The sequence below is a fragment of the Chironomus tepperi genome, unplaced genomic scaffold (genome assembly GCF_022539635.2).
Source record: "Chironomus tepperi strain 1889 unplaced genomic scaffold, CSIRO-AGI_Ctep_v1 contig_445, whole genome shotgun sequence".
In the NCBI taxonomy this organism is placed as follows: Eukaryota; Metazoa; Arthropoda; class Insecta; order Diptera; family Chironomidae; genus Chironomus; species Chironomus tepperi.
In genome coordinates this window covers 7,119,169-7,137,898 of record NW_027226567.1, presented here as the reverse complement: position 1 = coordinate 7,137,898, position 18,730 = coordinate 7,119,169, and the positions used below count along the sequence as shown (strand labels likewise).

The window sequence follows — 18,730 nt, the reverse complement described above, 5'->3', positions numbered from 1 at the left end:
GGATATCTAATTGCTAAAGACATGGAAGTCCTAAATAAGATTCTTAAGTATTTAATCAGTATTTAGTGGGATTAGAGTTACTTTGTTGGCAACATTATTGTCTATTGCAGTGCTATCCGAACTGTGTAATGCGACACACTTAGCCAGATGACACATTTAGTCACACATGCGGCGTGCAGCTTACCGCGTTCGTACGATCGTGGCTTACAAGCAAAGTATGCCGTGGGTCAGAAGAATTTGGACAACACTGGTCTATTTCCTGCAAAGTGAGGCTGTAGGCAGTAATTTGAATATATTTCCTGATTAGCACAACATGTTCACCTAGGAGAGCTCACCTGAGGAAGTAACATGTTCACCTAGGGGAGCAACAAGTTCACCTAGGTGAGCAACATGTTCACCTAGGGGAGCAACATGTTCACCTAGGGGAGCAACATGTTCACCTAGGGGAGCAACATGTTCACCTAGGGGAGCAACATGTTCACCTAGGGGAGCAACATGTTCACCTAGGGGAGCAACATGTTCACGTAGGGGAGCAATCTGTTCACCACCACCATGTTACCGTATTAACGATAAAACGTGATATTTCCCTAATGGTATCGTGACGGCTGATTTCGACCCATTTTTACAGCAAAAAATGCAGTTTGCAAAATTGAGTTTTTCGGGTTTGATTCTTAAAAGCAAATAGCTTTACCTAATCTCTAATCTAAACTTGACCTTAATCTTCAACACCAGTGTGCCGCGGTACACAGTTGGAACAACACTGCTCTAATACATCATTCCTTTGTTAATCCACAGCAATCAGCTAACCCTCAAACAACCAATCAACATCATACTTCATAAATAAAATCCTCAACTCTCCTTAATCCCCTAAAATATTTAAATCCCAAGCACTCATCACAAACCTCACTCAATCATGTCTGATTAACAGATCATCGATGCAATAAAATTTCACATTCAGCTTCCCATGCAGAAGACTTCTAATAAGCTACTATAAAAAATAATCCAAACGAAGTGACTCGGTCGTGTGCTGATGACTCTTGACTCTCAACTCGTGATCTCTAACGGATATGCAGCTTAAGTTCAATAAAAAGAATCGATAGAAATATTCTCATAATTCTCACATAGGTGTGGTATCTCGGACTATCCAGCACAGAATTCAGGTGAAATCACCTCGAAGCAATCCATTGCGTTCCTAGACAGACTAAATGATTGTCTTAATGATGATCGAATTTGAAATTTCATAAAAAATGCTTAAAAAAAAGAGTAAAGAACATAACGAAACTAAAATAAGATTCTCGACACTCTTAACCTTCGACTCTTCTTCAGTCGTATTATTCTGTATATACATCTTCCATGGTAAATTCTATTTTTTTTTATATATAGCAATCAATCTGCTTTATTTTTATATATATTTTTATAGAATATTTCTCTACGACTGTAGTTAAGAGGAGAATAAAAGCTTCCCATGGATGTTGACTAAAAGCAGATTTCATGCAGATTATTCGTCGTTCTATCGTATGGCGCACAACATAATGCTTAACTAAAAACATGAGTCATCACGAGCATGAACACATTTCTATGCTTCATTTTTTTTTTGTTCTACTGTTGTTATCAGTTGAGCAGCTATTCCTTCGTAATATAATAAAAAAAAAAGTACGAAACTATGTATGTAGGTATGCACACGCAAAGGCACTGCTGCAATTGATTTTTGCCATCTTTTTTTTTTTTCTTTCTTTCTTCTATGTTATTTAAAACATTTTTTAATGCCCAACAACGATCGACACAAAAGCATTTTATTTATTGCATGAAAATTAAATGAGACATTTAAGCATAAGTGCAATTTAAATTTTACCTTCTTCTCCATCTTTTCTTCTCATTTCTTATTCTTTCTTCTCGTTCCTTTGTTTTTTTTTTATATTTTGCTCTTCTCATCTTCATCTTCATCGTGTGTCTCCCTGCTGCATACTACATATATTCTATATTCTATTCTATGTTGCTGACTTTTGCTCAAGTCGCTGTCTAAACTTTATAGTTGCATCAGTGTTGATATCTCGATGTTGGCTTGGTTGAGATTAGATCTGACTCATAGCTAAATACTAGACAGGTTTGGTTTGGTATAGGCACGATGATATCAAGATCCTTATTATGTATCTATGCCTAAACATAGATGAGTCTACATTGTTGTTTGCAAATACTTTAGGATTTTGATACCAATGAACCTGTTGTATCGAAGCGAGGAAGCGGTGCTCGAAGTCGACTGGAATTCGAAGAAAGTGTAAGGAATATGAAGTCAAGTCGACTTGAGTCGTCTTTTCATACAAAATACGAGTTGACTTCGGAAGAGTACAATCTATGATATCGAGTCATATACAGGCAAAACTGTCAGTGCGAGCTTAATGACTCTGTGGACGAGTGGCTAAGCAACAGACTAGTTAACTGTAACATTGTGCTGTGACGACCTGGGTTCGATTCCCACCAAAGACACTTTATTAATCAGTACAAAGATCATTGCTGATAACCACGGAATTCTCTTATGACATTAGAAGCAGCCATTAGATTCAATTTATATGTATCCTTAGACAATCTAGACTAGACCTAAACAGCATCGGGGAGATTAGGTATCTGAGCCTGAATATTATTATTTGATACTGAACTTGAAATTTCTGTCAAGTTCTAACAAAACCAAGAGGATTCCGAAGTTCCAGATCCAGTCGTCACATAGTCATCAGGACACCCTTTGACTTCCTGTCAACGCAATATCGTAGCAACACCACAGCGACTTCAATGTAATCACCCAAATAAATCATAATTTAACCAAAATGATCAAAAATGATCTTGCGATCAGCTTCACACCCTTGAACAAAACTCCGCGAAGAACTTATCTGTATGAGACATAATATTAATAAATCTTACGTCTATGATCTACGTCTCTTTGCCTAAACGTCTGTTATACCATCACTGAATTAAATTATGCAACTGCATTTGAAGGTACGGATTGAGATTATTGTTAAGTAGTAAATAGATTCTTAAGCTTCTTTATGTGATAATCAAAATATGTAATGAATGCAGAAATGTTATAGGCTCAATGGCAATAACACAACGGCAGCTAAAAATAAATCTGCAAATCGTGATAATTTGAGTATACCTTAAAAAGCATTAAGAACGCTATGCTATTAGATGGGGCCTTCAAATGCTCTCCCACATGACATAAGACACAAATAATGCTTATAATGTGTATATAGAATGTATTCATGCCACATGCAATTAGAATTTGAAGAAAAAAATAAAATAATAAGAATTACCAGAGACAATAGTAATAATAAGAATCTACAAGACATGATTCTAAGCATTATTTCTTGAAATTCCCCATACATGAAATTTTTTATTCTTATTCACTTACTCCGTGGTTCTTCCTCTCTCTCTCTCTCGATCTCTTCTCCTTCCATCTATCCCTATCTTCTTCCTTTCTAAATGTATATTTTTCTTGACTTTTTTTTTTTTGTTTCTCTGGAGTTTATGTTCTTTTCTTCGTTCTTCTTCTCCTCTTTCGTTACTTCTTTCATTTCATTGTTTCTTTAACATATATTTTTTTTTAGCATTTAATTTATATGACTATGTGATCCAACCTGTGAGAGTACATATATTGAAAATAATACACAGCCGAACAGAGAAACAGGTTGGAAAATTCCTTGTGCAAACAAGTTGCTGTAACGCATCATTTGCTTGTCTCAACTGATTAGATTATGGAGGGGAAAAATAAATGATTGTTGTGTGGGCGATGTTACTTCTATGGATGTTTGCTGTTGGTTAAGATGTTGACTCTTGTTAGGCTGGTTATTAAAGGAGTCTGGAGCTTGGGATTTGTATTATTAATTAATGATTAAATAATGTTAACTAAGAATGTTTGAGGTTATGTTTCTTAAATTTGAAGTTTGATTTATGAATTTTGAGGTTAATTTTCTGAATTTTGAGGTTAAATTTCTGAATTTCGATGTTAAGCTCCTGAATTTTGAGGTTAGGATTCTGAATTTTGAGGTTAGATTCCTGAATTTTGAGGTTAAACTCCTAAATTGTGAGGTTATGCTTCTGAATTTTTAGATTAAACTCCTGAATATTGATACTAAGTTTTATGAATTTTAAGGTTAAATTTCTGAATTTGGAGGTTAAACTCCCGAATATTGAAGTTAGGTTTCTGAAATTTGAGATTAGGATTCTGAATTTTGAGGTTAAACTCCTGAATTTTGATGATACTCTGCAAAATGATTTTGATGGCTTTTACAATGTTTGAAAATTGCACTTGTTGATAATAAGCTTGCAATTCATCTAAAATTCTAAAATAATTGATATTAAGAAATTCTTTAATTAACGGTTAAGAATTATTCAAAATATGTCAATTTAGTAAAAAATCCGTTAAAAAGTTAAATTTTTAATTTTTTTTTTTTGAAATTATAATAGCCAAGCATGATTCAAAAATTTTTGTGTAAGTGGCTTTATATGTATAAGACAGTAACTCATGAAATCCAACATAATCCAACAAATATTAAATAAAGTCACAGATATTACAAAACAATTGACTACTCACATTAAATACAACGATGATAAAGCAAATTTCACCCCCTCTACATATGATACATACAAGAAAAGCCCAAGAAATGGACAAAGCCTCAAAATTCACAGCACATTTTAACGGAAAATAAGCTAAAAACAGCCACAAGAACGATTCTTTATATCGTTTTTTATTATTATTCATTTCTTTCTTTTTTTTCCCATCCCGAAACCCCGATGGATGTAAAGAACTGAAGAAGAGAGATTGTATGTATGTAATAGTGGTGGGGGCATTTGATATAAAATGAAGGTATCGTGAAATTGCCCAAGCATTTGAACTTGACTTTGATTTCGGTGACTAGTGAAGAGGAGCTTGTCTCGGAAAGAAAGTTATTTTAAAGTAAATAGTTCCATTCACTTCGATTTTATTTCATTGATATTTATCGAGAACTTGTTCCTCTTGTTTCCATTCTTAACTTTATTTTGTTCTTGAGATTTTTTTTTTCACAAATTCACTTTAAATGTAGAAGCATTTTTTTAAGTACAAAAAAAGAAATAAAAGAATCAATCAAGTGCTTACAGTTGAGTGCATATTGAACTCGTGTAAAGTCACAACAGATAAAGAGAAGGAAGTGAGACTCGTTAAAAGAAAAAGTAAATAACAAAATTAAGCAAAAAAAAAGAAATTAAAAGAATTAAAATCAAAAAAATAGATAACATAAAGGAGTTTAGTTTAAAGGAAATAAGCATCCAAAAATGATCAAATTATTATTCTCGCTCAGTGTGTTATGTGTGGCTGCAACAGGTAAGAAATGATATCATATTACCCATTACAATATATCCCTTTAAATAATAAAAAAGATGTAAAGTCCCATAAAGTCAAAGATTTTTTTTCGATGGTCGTAAAAATTAAGTGAGGAACGGAAAGGTTCCTTTCTTTTTTTTATTCTCGACTTAAAAAAGTATGACATCAATAATGAAGCTCGCGTGACGCAAAAGGCGCATGTTAATTTTAGTTTGATTTAATTTAAATTCATAAATTGAGTGAAAAAGTTGAAATTATTAAGCAAAAATTCAGTGACATTTAGTTTCGATTAGGCAATGCAGTTGGTCGGTTAGGATTTTAATAAGACATACCTAAAAGGCAATGAATATGTTTTCATATTACAGAAAGGCCTATACGGTTCTAGAAAGCGGTCTCTTTGCTTTTAGGGAATTTTAAGCCATTTTAAGAAAAAAGGAATCATAAGGAAGAAGCAAAATTAATTCTCAAATTGAAGAAACTGTTATTAATTGGGCATGAATATGTCTAGCAATAAACTTGACATCTCGAACGATAATCTGTGTCAAATTTCATTTATCATCCTTTAAATTGATCAAAAAAACAGTCATCGCAGTGTCGTCAGGTTGTCGTCCTGCTACTGATAAACCCGAGCGACACAAGGCGGGTTTTTGTTGAGTAGACCACAGTGAATCGCGTATTACGCCGTAAAAATGGTACGGTATCATTCGTCACGGTGCCATCAAGAGAATTTTATGTTTTGCCTTAAATAAGGCAACGTAACGGTGTTTTAGCGACTGTTTTGTGCTGTTCGGGAAAGCAATATCTAAGCGATTAAATCGTACTAATTGAAAATTTGTGTAACTTGTCATGAAATATTAAATTTATGACTTTAAGTACTTTTTACTTATCACACTCTGTTCCACTTGGAATTTATATGAATTGCCATAAACAGAATTTGAAGTTGACTCAAATTTAATACGGAATCGACTTGACTTGAATCAACTTTGTCCTCACAAAATCCGAATCAACTTTTAGCCAGAGCTGGAAGTCGACTCGAGTTTTGTATGGAAAAGTTGACTCAAGTTGACTCCACTCTTTAATCTAATTCTACAGGACTCGAAGTTGACTGGAGTTTTGTATGAAAAAATGACTCGATTCAGCTTCATCCAAAATCCGAGTCAACATCGAGATCAGCTTTAAGCTATGCTTTTAATGCATCCTTAGAACTAAGCATTTTATAGATCTGGTTACTAGGCTTTCTACTACACTGGTTACTAAAAGCCTTAGTACTCTGTTAAGACAGTCAGCCAGACCACAAAATATACCATCCTTTACCTTAAGGATAATAGCCCCCAAATAAAAAAAGAAATAAAATAAAATCTCGGTAAATGTATACACAATAAATTTGACGGAATAAGAGAATATCTCATGCATAAACATGTAAAGAATATTTAAGTATTTTATTAGGGAATCTATGAAGTTTCTCACATGAAGATGAGAGTAGAGGAAAAGGAAAGCAAATAATACCCAGATGATGATGATGATAAAATATCCTTTACATAAATACACGTCTTCATTTCTCGTATGCCATAAACGGAGGGAAATTGTGTATGAAAGGCCGCTTTTAGCAGCTATATAAATATTTAAGCATAAGCATGAAGAAATTTTTTTTTTATATTTTTTTATGACTCACATCAGCCGGAAATCGAAGCTCCTTCTTAACGGAAAAAAAAGAACTGAGCATACTTGTAGAATTAAAAATTTTTTTTTCTGAATGGCATTTGAATAGTTGTTAATTAAAATATTATTAACATTCCGGTCGATGCAGAGATATACAATTCATGTATTACTTTTTATAATGCACAAACACACGACACAGTCGTGTATCACTTTGCATGGCACTTAACATACCATTTCACTAAAGGTGAGAGAAAGAGAAAAGAGCAACTATCAAGTAGAGGGATTGTGTCAATAAATGCTTATATATTCTATTCTATTCTTTTTCGTGTATTGTGCGCCAATGAAATGATCGCACAATGAAGACGATTTGTTAGTCAGTAATTGAATTTAGAACAAGAAATATTGCTGGAATGGCAACAAGTCCATTGATATCAATTGACGATCCGTTAACGGTTTTGTAAATATTATATGTATACATGTGCATTTATACATTGAGGTAGTAGGCAATAGCTAGGCAGCTCGATGTCTATCACTTCATTACATAGTGATTTCCATTCGTTATTTTCGCATTTTTCTTTCCTCTCATTTTTTTTTTTTTATTATTTTGTAATTCACTTCGCCTATGCCGAACTCGTTATTTTTGCTCATGCTGCTTCCGATGCATCTCTCTCGCGCCGATGATGCAATTAAATGTATCAGGCATTGTATGTGTACTATTTTCTACTCTCGTTTCTTATTGCATGTAATAATAATAAGACTATGGCAGGTAATCTTTGACGGCATTAAAATAAGTAATACGGACATAAGAATAAAAGAAACGGGGCAAAGTGATCGCAAAATGTGTAATTGGCTATAAATAGCAAAACAAACATCTTACGCAATTTATCTTCTTTTCTTATCCTTTTTATTCTATGTCTATATCTCTATTTAATTCTCTCAACATCATCCCATACTTTCCGTCTTCATCTTCATTCCCTTCTTTTGCTTTATTGGCAGATATGTTCGAGAATTTCTCATAATCAGTTTTAATGAAATCGTCTGATGTTAATTTTTATAATTTTATATAAATTTTTTTAAGCACAACAAAATAAGAGAATTAGCCTTTGGGGGGTCGTTCATAAGTGCCGTCTATTATTTTTGTAAAATATGAATTATTCTGGGTGTTTCAGTCTTTCTGTCACAATTAAGTCTCAATATTTTACTAATAATGCTGATATTTCTTTGAGATAGCATTCAGTACCAGAGCCCAAAGTCGACTCGACTCCACTCAAATGTAGCCGACTCCAAGTCGACACGAGTCGAGTTGGTTTTTTCTTGTCGACTCGACTCGACTTCGAGATCTGCTCAGTACGAAGTTCCAAATGTTCAAATCCTAAAAATTCCAATAAATAAGACAGTATGTCCACAAATGTCGCATAGTAAACAAACGAATTTATTAAATTTAATGATTAAAACACAGTGTTTCGCAAATTTTTTCACACTAAAATCTCAGTCTAAGTCATAGTCATTTTCGAAGGTCTGGGTTCTATGTTCTGCATGTTCATGTAACGACACAACAGTCATGTTGCAGATCATTTGAATGTAAATTATATTCAGAGAGACTAGCCACTAGTTGGAATCGAACCTATGTCCTTTAGATACTTTCTTTAGATGACTCTTGAAACTGGCTCTGTCACTGGTCATTACTTGACAGTTAGCAGTATTAAATGCAATATTGTCTTTATCAAGAGCATCCTTTCATCAATTCTTTGGCTACACTAATGACAACACCAGTATATTCACGTAGATAGTGCTCAATTCTCAAGATTTCACAATGTTCCAATAAAATAAGGCCAAATTTTTTGTTAAGGAAAGGTATAGTGTCCATTGAATTAGGCGTGAGAAGGGTTACATTCTATTCCATAAGCGGTCAATGAGTATACTCAATTTTGTCAGCATACTCAAGAGCATGTTCCTTGTTTGTTCGGAGTTAACTTCAAAAATTCAAAATCCCTCAGATCACTAATCGGCAGTATCCAATAATCCGATCTTTTGAAAGACGTCATTTACAAACGCTTCCTTAGGTCATTCACATTAAAAAAATGTTGAATAATTTTTTCTGACATTTTTTTTTTTGTGTCGATAAAAAAAAATAAAGAACTTTTTCCTCCTCGCTTCGCATTTCTCGAAAATTATGCGGGAATGGCAGGAAAGCGAATACTATTAACAGAATAGTTTGCTAGTTTTATTTGTGAAAGAGATGATGAATAAAAAATAAAAAAAGAAAGAAAAGATCATCAGAATATTTCGTATGCTGTACTATGATGTTTTTTTAATGCGTCGGCAATAAAAGATGAATTATGATGATCGTGAGATAAAACGTGGCGATTATATCATCTTCACGATATGATTTGTTGCTTATTAATGGCGCCAATAATATCAACATGAATTGTGTATATTCAGCATTGACAGTTCATTGAAATTTTAAATTTTATTCTATATTTTTTTTTATGCTGTTTCATGGCACTTTTAGAGCACGATGTTTACTCACTATCGAAAATCTCTAGCTTGTTGCTTTCTTTGTTTTATTTATCTTAACGTCATGAGAACGTGAATATCTTATATCTAGCCTAGAAGATCGCATTGTTTGTTAAAATAGAAATGAAGGCTTGAGAACTATTCTTGCTGTGCAAACAATCAACGAATTCACTGACTTATATGGATGGAATGAGATGACAAAAAAAAATATCTGCAAATATTGCTTTAATTGAACATTCGAATTCAACATTGTCATGATTTATTGTACATCTTCTGGAGTGGATACATATTGAGTTCAACAGTTTTGTTATTTTTGTTCATTTGTTGCTTTGCTGTAATCTAAGATCTAGATTGTCTGGATCTTGTTGTTTGGGATCTTAGTTATTCTTAGGACTAAGAATGTAGTTCTAATTGAGAATCTAGAGTGCTTTGCTTTATATTGACGAATTTAGCAAGACAATTGAATATTCCTTGTAGCTCAATAGTCAAGAATCATTTAATCGATATCCTTTGATATTCTCTTAAGTCAAAGACGTAGGTTCAATTCCCAACATCATTTCCAATTCCCACAAACAAATCACAAGCTTCTCCTCTCAGTAACCAACATCCAGCGATCAAAATTCCCACAAATCAAATCCAATTACCGATAATCACTATTCCGAGTCCTGATCCACAACTTAAACAATTCAAAGCCTTAATCCAACAGAGTCAGTCGAAAGGCACGTCTCTTCCAAGAAACTTGCACGTCAGTTCCATCAAGCTTAATCTAAAAACTTCACAAATTCGATCTCAAGTAAAAATTATTGACTCTTAAATCATCATATATGCTTCATCTTCTGTATTCTTTTATAGTTCTTACTTTATCTACCGCATTAAAGAGATTCTTATTGAAGCTTTTGTGTTGTTGCCATTGTGTATCCCCATCCATTAGATGGGATGTTGAAGAGTATATACAAGACTGTGAAAAAAAGAGATATCCAGAGGAGGAATTGAATGGCCATAAATTTTATTATGTGCAGCACACTCTATTTTTATGTTGTGATTTCTGTTTATTTCATAGTCGAGCATTCTTGTAAAAAAAATATATATATATATAATAAGAATGATGACTCTCCCGCACAAACAAGAATTATGTTCAATAGAAGATTTATGGAATAGGTAAATGAATGAAAAATGCTATCGACTCTATTCAATTAGCTATTAACCAGTTCTTTTACCTCTTCTATTGATTCTGTTCTGTTGCATTACATTAACAACACCATTGTTCATCTTATGTTATTTGCAATGTTGTGGAAATGTTAATGCACTAATGACAATTTTGTGTTGATGGGGGTCCTCGATTTGAATAAGGAATTTGGTTTAGACAATGTAGTGCACAGAGTGTGGCCGTCTCAAATTCGACATTAGATTGTCGAAAAATTCGAACATTTCGAACTTAACTTATTTTAAAATACAAATTTCCGTTACGAAGAAAATTAAAAGTAAAGGTCAAAAAAACGGTCGTTTTTGAGAAAGCCACACTCTGGTAGTGCATTATTGGATTTGATGCTTGGTCCAACAAGAAGTGTGAATTGAGCCCAACATACAGAAAAAGATTCAAGTCAGCAATCTGTCACGCTTCATAATAACCCTCGGTAGCTCAATTGTTAAGAACTCAAACTGAGCTTGAGAGTTACTTGCAAATACGGAGGGCATGAGTTCGAATCTCGATCGAACAAAAATCATGGCAAAGTTGTATTTTTTGCTAGAATCTTAGCTCTCGTTCTTAGGTTTTCAAACATTCTCCCTAGTAGGCAAAGAGCATGCTTTCGAGGGCTTGCTCACCTTAAGGATACCAAATGAGTATGCTCGTAAGCGTTGCTCTCAGCGTACTCTGTTCTTGAGAACACACTCTTTGCATGCTAGTGTCTGCCTTGAGTGCAGTCACCTGTCTGTTTGCTGATATCCTTAAGGTACAAAATCAAATTTGACCGAAAATATTGGTCTCAAAATTTGAATTCAAAATTTCGGTTATAAAATATCCGAAGTCGAATCTTATTTAAAATGAACTTCGAGTTCGAATATTTTATAACGGAAATTTTGAATTCAAATTTCAGTTAAAATAGATTTTGTAAATCAATCCCAAGTCGACATCCGAATCGTCTCTAGCCAACTTTCTCATATAAAAATACTCGAGTCTCCGACTTCAAGCTTCAGAAACAATTATTCAAACCGAAGACTACCCAGCACCACCAACATTACCTTACCGTGTCACCAAAACGCAACGGTTTTTTAATTCGAATTAATGTAAATGTACGAGGCAAAATAAGAAGGCAAGAAACCAAAGAAATGGCAATGAAGACTGTAAATATGTTTTATACGTATGAAAATTGACAGGAAATGTTTAGTTTCCTTTATTGTTTTAAGTATTCTACTCACTATCGAGTCAAAGAACGTACACGCGGTGTAGAAGAAGAAAAAAAGAGAATTTTGCGCGCACAGCAATTGCCATTCGATATATCATCTGTCTGCGATAGTGCTTATTATTAAATCAAGACACTTAAAAGCAGCAGAATTGGCGTGGGGAATGAAGAAGCTTCATTTTGAATGCCTTCAATGTTCTCAAAAGTCATTTTTTATTATTGGACATCACAAAAAAAGAGCTTCAGGCTAATCAGACACTCTTTTACTCATTTTGCAGCACAACACATTTCAATTGTCTCTTTTTTGTTCATTCATCTTCTGTATCTCCCACTTAAACCTTATCTGATGCAAAAAAAGACGATCGATTCGTATCGGATGTTCAAATTCCCACAGCCAATTCATTATGAGCAGCACAACAAACTTCTATCCTTTTTTTTTTGTTGCTTCCAGCAATTGAAAGTCAATTAGAATCAGACGATTTTTTAGTTAGTCTATGTATGTGCGCCGCAGCTTCATTATATCTATTATTAATATATTATTTTTTCGTGAGAGATGAGCTTAAGAATATCCAATTTTGTAAAGACAAGAATTGAACATGAATAGAATTAAAATTATGTTTGAGAATGGAATTACTTCCCATTCGTCATGGGCACATAGAATATTGAAAAATTGAACACAAAACGAGGCACTTAGAATATCTTAGTCAGTACCCGAGAACAAAGGTATTTTTTAAATTGATTCATGATTGTCGTGAGGCTCTTTCTCCTCTTTTTTTTCAATTATTTCTTCTTCGATCATGAAAAGAACCAGAATAAGAATAAGAAGTAAATTCTCTTCTTTTGTACGTGCATTAATGATTGTTTTAGCAAGACACTCAATGAATTTGATTCATAATGCTCGTGTATGTTGTTGCTGTATGTATGAACAAAAAAATTATTATGATCTGGGTGTCGCTGTGATGAAATTCACTTTTATTTGCTAAAAATTCTTTGCTGTAAACTCACCTGAATGGCTAATCATTTTGTCTACAGGAATTTCCTTTATGTTATGTTGACGGTTGTGTCTGATGAATTAAATTATTTTCAAGGTAAATGATTGCTGCGATGAGTCAGTTTATTTGCGAATTTTTGAAAATTATTTGATCAGTTGCTTCGAGTTCTACATAGTTGTTGAGGCATAGATACGTAGCCGTTTTAACGGAAGATTATTAAAATGGTATGTAGGTGACCTGACGTCACATTGATGCCTGATGTTAGACAATTTAACGGATATTAATTTGGGTCAAGAGCCCCAGCCCTGCATTTCCTTCTTTTTACCCTATCGGCATTAGCTTTTCATGGCAGCCAAGTGGCAATAATCATGGTATCTGCCATCAATTTTATTTTATAAAAATCATGGTAGCTGCAATAAAATTTTTATAAAATAAAATTAATATCAGTTACCATGATTATTGCCACTAGAACGCCAAATGACAACCAATTAACTGCCATGATTAATTTAAGCCGATCAGGTTAGCGTAGACCTGCAGTTTTTGGCGGTACCTCATAATTCCTTCAAAACTTCAGACCTGTATTAATTGTATGCCACCCTGCAGTTTTGGAGGAAGCCAAATGATGAGATTTACCGCATCGTTCCACTCTATGAAATTCTCGTGCTATAGATCATAATAATTAAGAAGCAATAAACCAAGACGTAGCATATAATACAATTTAAATCCAGAACTAATTTGTTTATATTAAAAGATTTAATGATTTTTGAAATTCAATTTTTTAACGGTTTTTCAAAGTTTAAATAATGTTGACAAGTCCAAATTTGAACAATTTTCACTTTTAAATGCCTAAAAGTTCCAATTCTAAAGCTTACAAGCATCTCGAACAGCTTGATACTATCTAGTTAATGGTTAATAAATAGATATGGAAGCTTGTGGATACACAAATACAATACTACAAGTCAGTTAATCAATCATAAATGCAACCTCAGAACAACACAATTCTGACTTGATTCCAAATTCGGTTTAGATTACGCATTATGCCAGAGTCACGCCTTCATAGCGCCATATTTTAGATCGATTACTCGACTTGGCCCGAAAAGCACAATTGTAGCTTCAATATCTATTAATAAACCAATAACAAGATAGTATCAAGCAGGCATCAAGCTGTTTCAATTCTAATCTCTCAATATTACAAAAGAATCTAAATATTCAGCTCGAAGCAAACCCAAACAGCTAATAAAACACAAATTTCCAAGCATTAAATCAATGAAATTTTATTCAAAGACAAATAAAATATTCTAACCATAATTTTTGCATAATTCAATCGTACGACAATATTTCTTCTTACCGCAAATTTTTCATTGTGAAAAAGATTAAGAGAGGAAACGCTAATGCACAAGAATTGGCTGTTGACATTTTTTGAGGAATTCATAATGTTCTTATTAAAATGAGACATGCAAAAAAAAAAGTCAGATTTTGATATGAGAAATGAATTAAGTCTTAACCCTTGGCAAAAAGAGAGAGACTGACTGGAATTGGAGGAGGAGGAACTTTATGCCTTTTTATCATACATTTTGTGTCGTGAATTTTTAATGAATTTCTCAATTCCTTTTTATAATGAAATTCTATATCCAAAATTCGCGCACATACATGACGTAATCTTAGGCGATTTCAATTTTAAATTTCGCGAGGCAGCACGTACCCATATTCATAAAAATGAAAGAAGATTATCAAATGCTTCAATGATGTCATGCCTGACTGCATGCTAATTTTACATTAATGAGACACCTGGAGAATTTTTTCTTTTATTTTGCCATTAATTCTGTCTTTTTTTTTATTACATAATCTTTCTAGGTCAACGAATAATGACGATTCAATTGGACGGTGTCCAGTATTATATCTCACGTATGAATCCGTATTCACCTGAATTGAATTATTATCTTGCATATCAATATTGTCGATCACTTGGTCTTCAACTTGCATCATTTGATTCACGAGAGAAATATAACGGAATGGTTGAATATCTTAAGAATGCTAAGTTTGGTGATTTTGATTACTGGACCTCGGGTAATCGTTTAGGAACTGGAATGTTCTTATGGATGAGTACTGGTTTACCATTTAATTCAACATTTGATTACTTTGATCATGATCTACATGCTGATTCAATTGATCATAATGGTAATACAGCACCACAGAGAACAGCAAGAGACGATACAAGAAGGTAAGATTAAGACATGACAAAGAATTGTTGGGGGGTCTTCGGTTTGAATGATTGAACTATTTTGAGAATATTTGAGGATATTAAAATTTTGAAAATTTTGAAAATCGATTTAATCAAAGAAAGCCAGATTTTTTCAGAATTCAACAATTATTCAAATCGAAGACCCCCAAAAAAACTCAAATTGCAAAAGATGCAAATAAAAATTCCTTACGGTTCTTTTTGTGTATATATATTTCGTATCTCATTTATTAATTTATTCTCTCTGTGTTTCTTCCCCATGTAGACCATTGGATAAGCATTGCGTGTTACTAAAAGCACCGTCTCTCAAGTGGGAAGCTGATGATTGCTTACAAGTTAAAGATTTCATATGTGAACAAACGCGATGCTACTATTATAATTACGGAAGTATACCCGTCAGCTCATCTCAGGGGTAAATTTAATTAAGCTAAAAACAGAAAGATCAAGAAGCAAACACACGAAAAAAAACAAAAAAAAAAAGATTCATTTTGAATGAGAAACAAAAATTTTTACAAATTTATTAATTGTATTTAAAGAAGTTCGCATAAATCCATAATTTATATCTTATGATGAAAAAAACAAGATATTGAAATTAAATTTATAGTTTTTAAAACACGAAAAAGAGAATTTATGAATGAAAAGAAAAATAATGAAAGAATTAGAATTGATGAATTAGGTGAGCTAACTTATTCCATTTCCACCATAAATTTTATATACTCTTATATTATTATATTACTTTTTTTGATTGCAAAAAGGAGAATGTGTATATAGTTATAAAAAAATTTAATATTCTACCTTAAAATTACTAATTCGATTAACATAATTAACACACACATATGCATACAATGTTTCACACACCGCGTATTTATCCATTCATCCATCAATGTGTCGATTGATTGCTTTTAGAGAGGCATTTCTTTAGAAAATATTTAAATTTCTTAATTGAAAATTTAACGGACATTTAGAATTTGAATTTGAATTTTCGTTAAGATTTTATCGATTTTCGTTCAACAAATTTCAAAATTTTATCAATTTCAAATTTAAAGAGTTTAAAGCAAGTTTCAAGCCAATTTCAACAGCATTTCAAGCAGATAGCAAGCATAGATCACTCAAGATGTCGAAAATGCTCAAGTTCATTGCCATTTTGATACCTAAAATTTCAAATTTCCAACATTCTCGAATGTTATTCAAATCAAGTATGTATAGACATAGATCTGGCACAACATTCTGATAAATATCAAGTCCATTAATTAAAGAGAAAGGCAAAAAACGATTCTAAGTCATTAAAGAAAATGCAAATTTAACTTTCGCAAAAAAAAAAAAAATCCAGGACAAAATACAGTTCCATTTCTATTTAATATTCATTTGAAGAATCACCCTGCCTAGATAGTTCTAAGTAATAATTATGTTAAACCTCTCCGACACAAATCCATAAATTCATATTAGTAAGTCTGTTATTGATTAATAGCTTTTAATTTATGTAAAAGAATGAGTACAGTTCTTTTATATAATTATATTAAAACCATATTAATTCCATCACACTAACTCTTATACCTCTCCTCTGTTTGTATTCATAATTTCTTAAACAAAAAAGGCATTCTAGAAAGAAAATAAATTAACGGAATTTTATTGGTGGTTGTGGACAAGTTAGTTCATTTAGATCAATTCATTACATTTTTTTTGTTTTTGTTGCTGTTACTGTAATAATCTGTTATCATTTTTTTTTCTCCATCTCTTTCTAAATGGTTATAGTATTAGACAGTACTATTATAATAAATTTATACAATTTTAATATCTTCCTTGATGTGTATGCATTCTCATTTTCTTTTTGCTATTAGAATTAATTCCTTCAATAAATAATAATACCTTTCAATCTCATGAATGATAAACTATACCTAGATGTCGTTCCATTAATATGTGTTATCTCTTTAGGCGAAAGATATCCGCTAATATCGTATCACCAGTAACAACAACTAAAGCAACACCATTATCATCATCATTTGTTACAACAACAACAACAGCATCACCACTTCCATCATATAAAGAGACAACAGCACTTTATGTATCATTGATGGGAGCAACAAGTGCACCACATTCAGAAGAAGAAGAACAAATTGATGATGATCATCATATTGACGATAGTGATGAGCATACAGAGGAACATGATGAAGCATCAACAACTGCATCACACGATGGTGGTGAAGAGGATGTACATGAGGAGGAAGAAGAACATCATACAGTAAGCGCTGAAGAGACACACGTTCATACAGAATCGTCAGAAAGTGTACTGGATGTTCGCAATAGCGGAAGTGTTGAGGAAGAAGAAGACATTCCCGTTGAACAAAGACTTCGTGAATTGACTGACGATTTAGGTAGACTACAACAACTAAATAGCGATGACGAAAACCGCCAATCATTCCTATCACTATCCGATTTAATAAAGAATCTACGACATGAGGATGAAAAGCCATTACAAATTGACTCAAGTTACGCACGAAGTAAGGTATTGGGTGAAAAGCCTGATATCGTCTATCATCCAAGAAATACTGGTGATGTTACGAATCGTTCATTAAAGAAGTAAACGGACGGAGTATAGGATGTGTAGGATTACGAGATTAATAATGAGAAAATGCGAAGTTCTTTCATTAATTTTTTTTATTCTCATTAATTTCAAATCATTTTCATTTTTTTTTTCAATTTTATAAATAAGAAAAAGAGCAAAACTAATTGTGAGACAACTGTAATTTTGTGCTAATTGAGGATGCTAATTGCAGAGTATCAGTTATAAATTAAAATGTAAAAGACTCAATTCTACCAAGATAATTATATTGGTAAAAGGAGTAGTCGCTCGCTTGTATTTACCCTTATTCCATTATTATTTGACTTAATTGTAATAAATTCGAAATAAAAGTTGGATCTTCCTTTATCTCGATTGTATTGCCGCTGCATGCCTTCTCGTTAGCACAAAGACATAAGCATTTAATAACATTTTTTTTAATTCAATAATTTTTTGTACTTAATCCTTTCAAATAATTTGATAATTGGAAGTAATCATACTTAATTAATTGATATTCGTAGACTGTAGTTAAGTACACACTTTTTTTTTGTCGTCAAAACTTAATTTTAAGATGAAAATTGTGTCTTATAAATAAGAAACGTAAAAATTTTCAATAAAAATTCTTTAAAAACCTTAATTTGTATTTTTTAATTAAATTAACCAAAGTAAGTTCTTTCAGATTTGCATAATTAATGATTATCATTTGCATAATTTTACAGATATTCTTTTTAATTTGACATCTGGTTATTTGATATTTTCTTTCTTAATTTGTCCTCATCTTCTTGAATGTGCAATTTCACTTTGTAATTGGAACCTGTGACTTCACTTTAAATAACGGCTGAAATATTTTTAAAACTTCATTTGATTGTGTTTGTGAGTTTTTGTAAATGTATTCATGTTTCAGATGTTTCACTTAATTTTCTCGACGAATTTCCATCCAAATGCCTTGATATTATGTCAACGAGTATAGAATACTCCTAAGAACCTACAAATTTCATGTCACCCGCCTAGATG

General features: G+C 32.6%; 1 protein-coding gene across 1 annotated transcript; it reads left to right on the top strand.

Moving 5' to 3' along the window:
• The first annotated feature begins 4,888 nt into the window (after positions 1 to 4,888).
• Positions 4,889 to 18,353, top strand: LOC139098151 (uncharacterized). Its single transcript, XM_070650274.1, has 5 exons — positions 4,889 to 5,199; positions 5,259 to 5,350; positions 14,775 to 15,141; positions 15,425 to 15,571; positions 17,092 to 18,353. The coding sequence occupies exons 2-5, from the start codon at positions 5,302 to 5,304 to the stop codon at positions 17,738 to 17,740; spliced, it is 1,212 nt and encodes a 403-aa protein (XP_070506375.1). The 5' UTR covers positions 4,889 to 5,199; positions 5,259 to 5,301; the 3' UTR covers positions 17,741 to 18,353.
• Positions 18,354 to 18,730: the final 377 nt, after the last annotated feature.

Excerpts from the sequence above, each read along its gene's own strand:
- LOC139098151 (XM_070650274.1), top strand. The coding sequence starts at position 5,302 with ATGATCAAATTATTATTCTCGCTCAGTGTGTTATGTGTGGCTGCAACA. Across the intron at positions 5,351-14,774 it reads GTTATGTGTGGCTGCAACAG|GTCAACGAATAATGACGATT; the intron begins GTAAGAAATGAT and ends TAATCTTTCTAG. Across the intron at positions 15,142-15,424 it reads GCAAGAGACGATACAAGAAG|ACCATTGGATAAGCATTGCG; the intron begins GTAAGATTAAGA and ends TTCCCCATGTAG.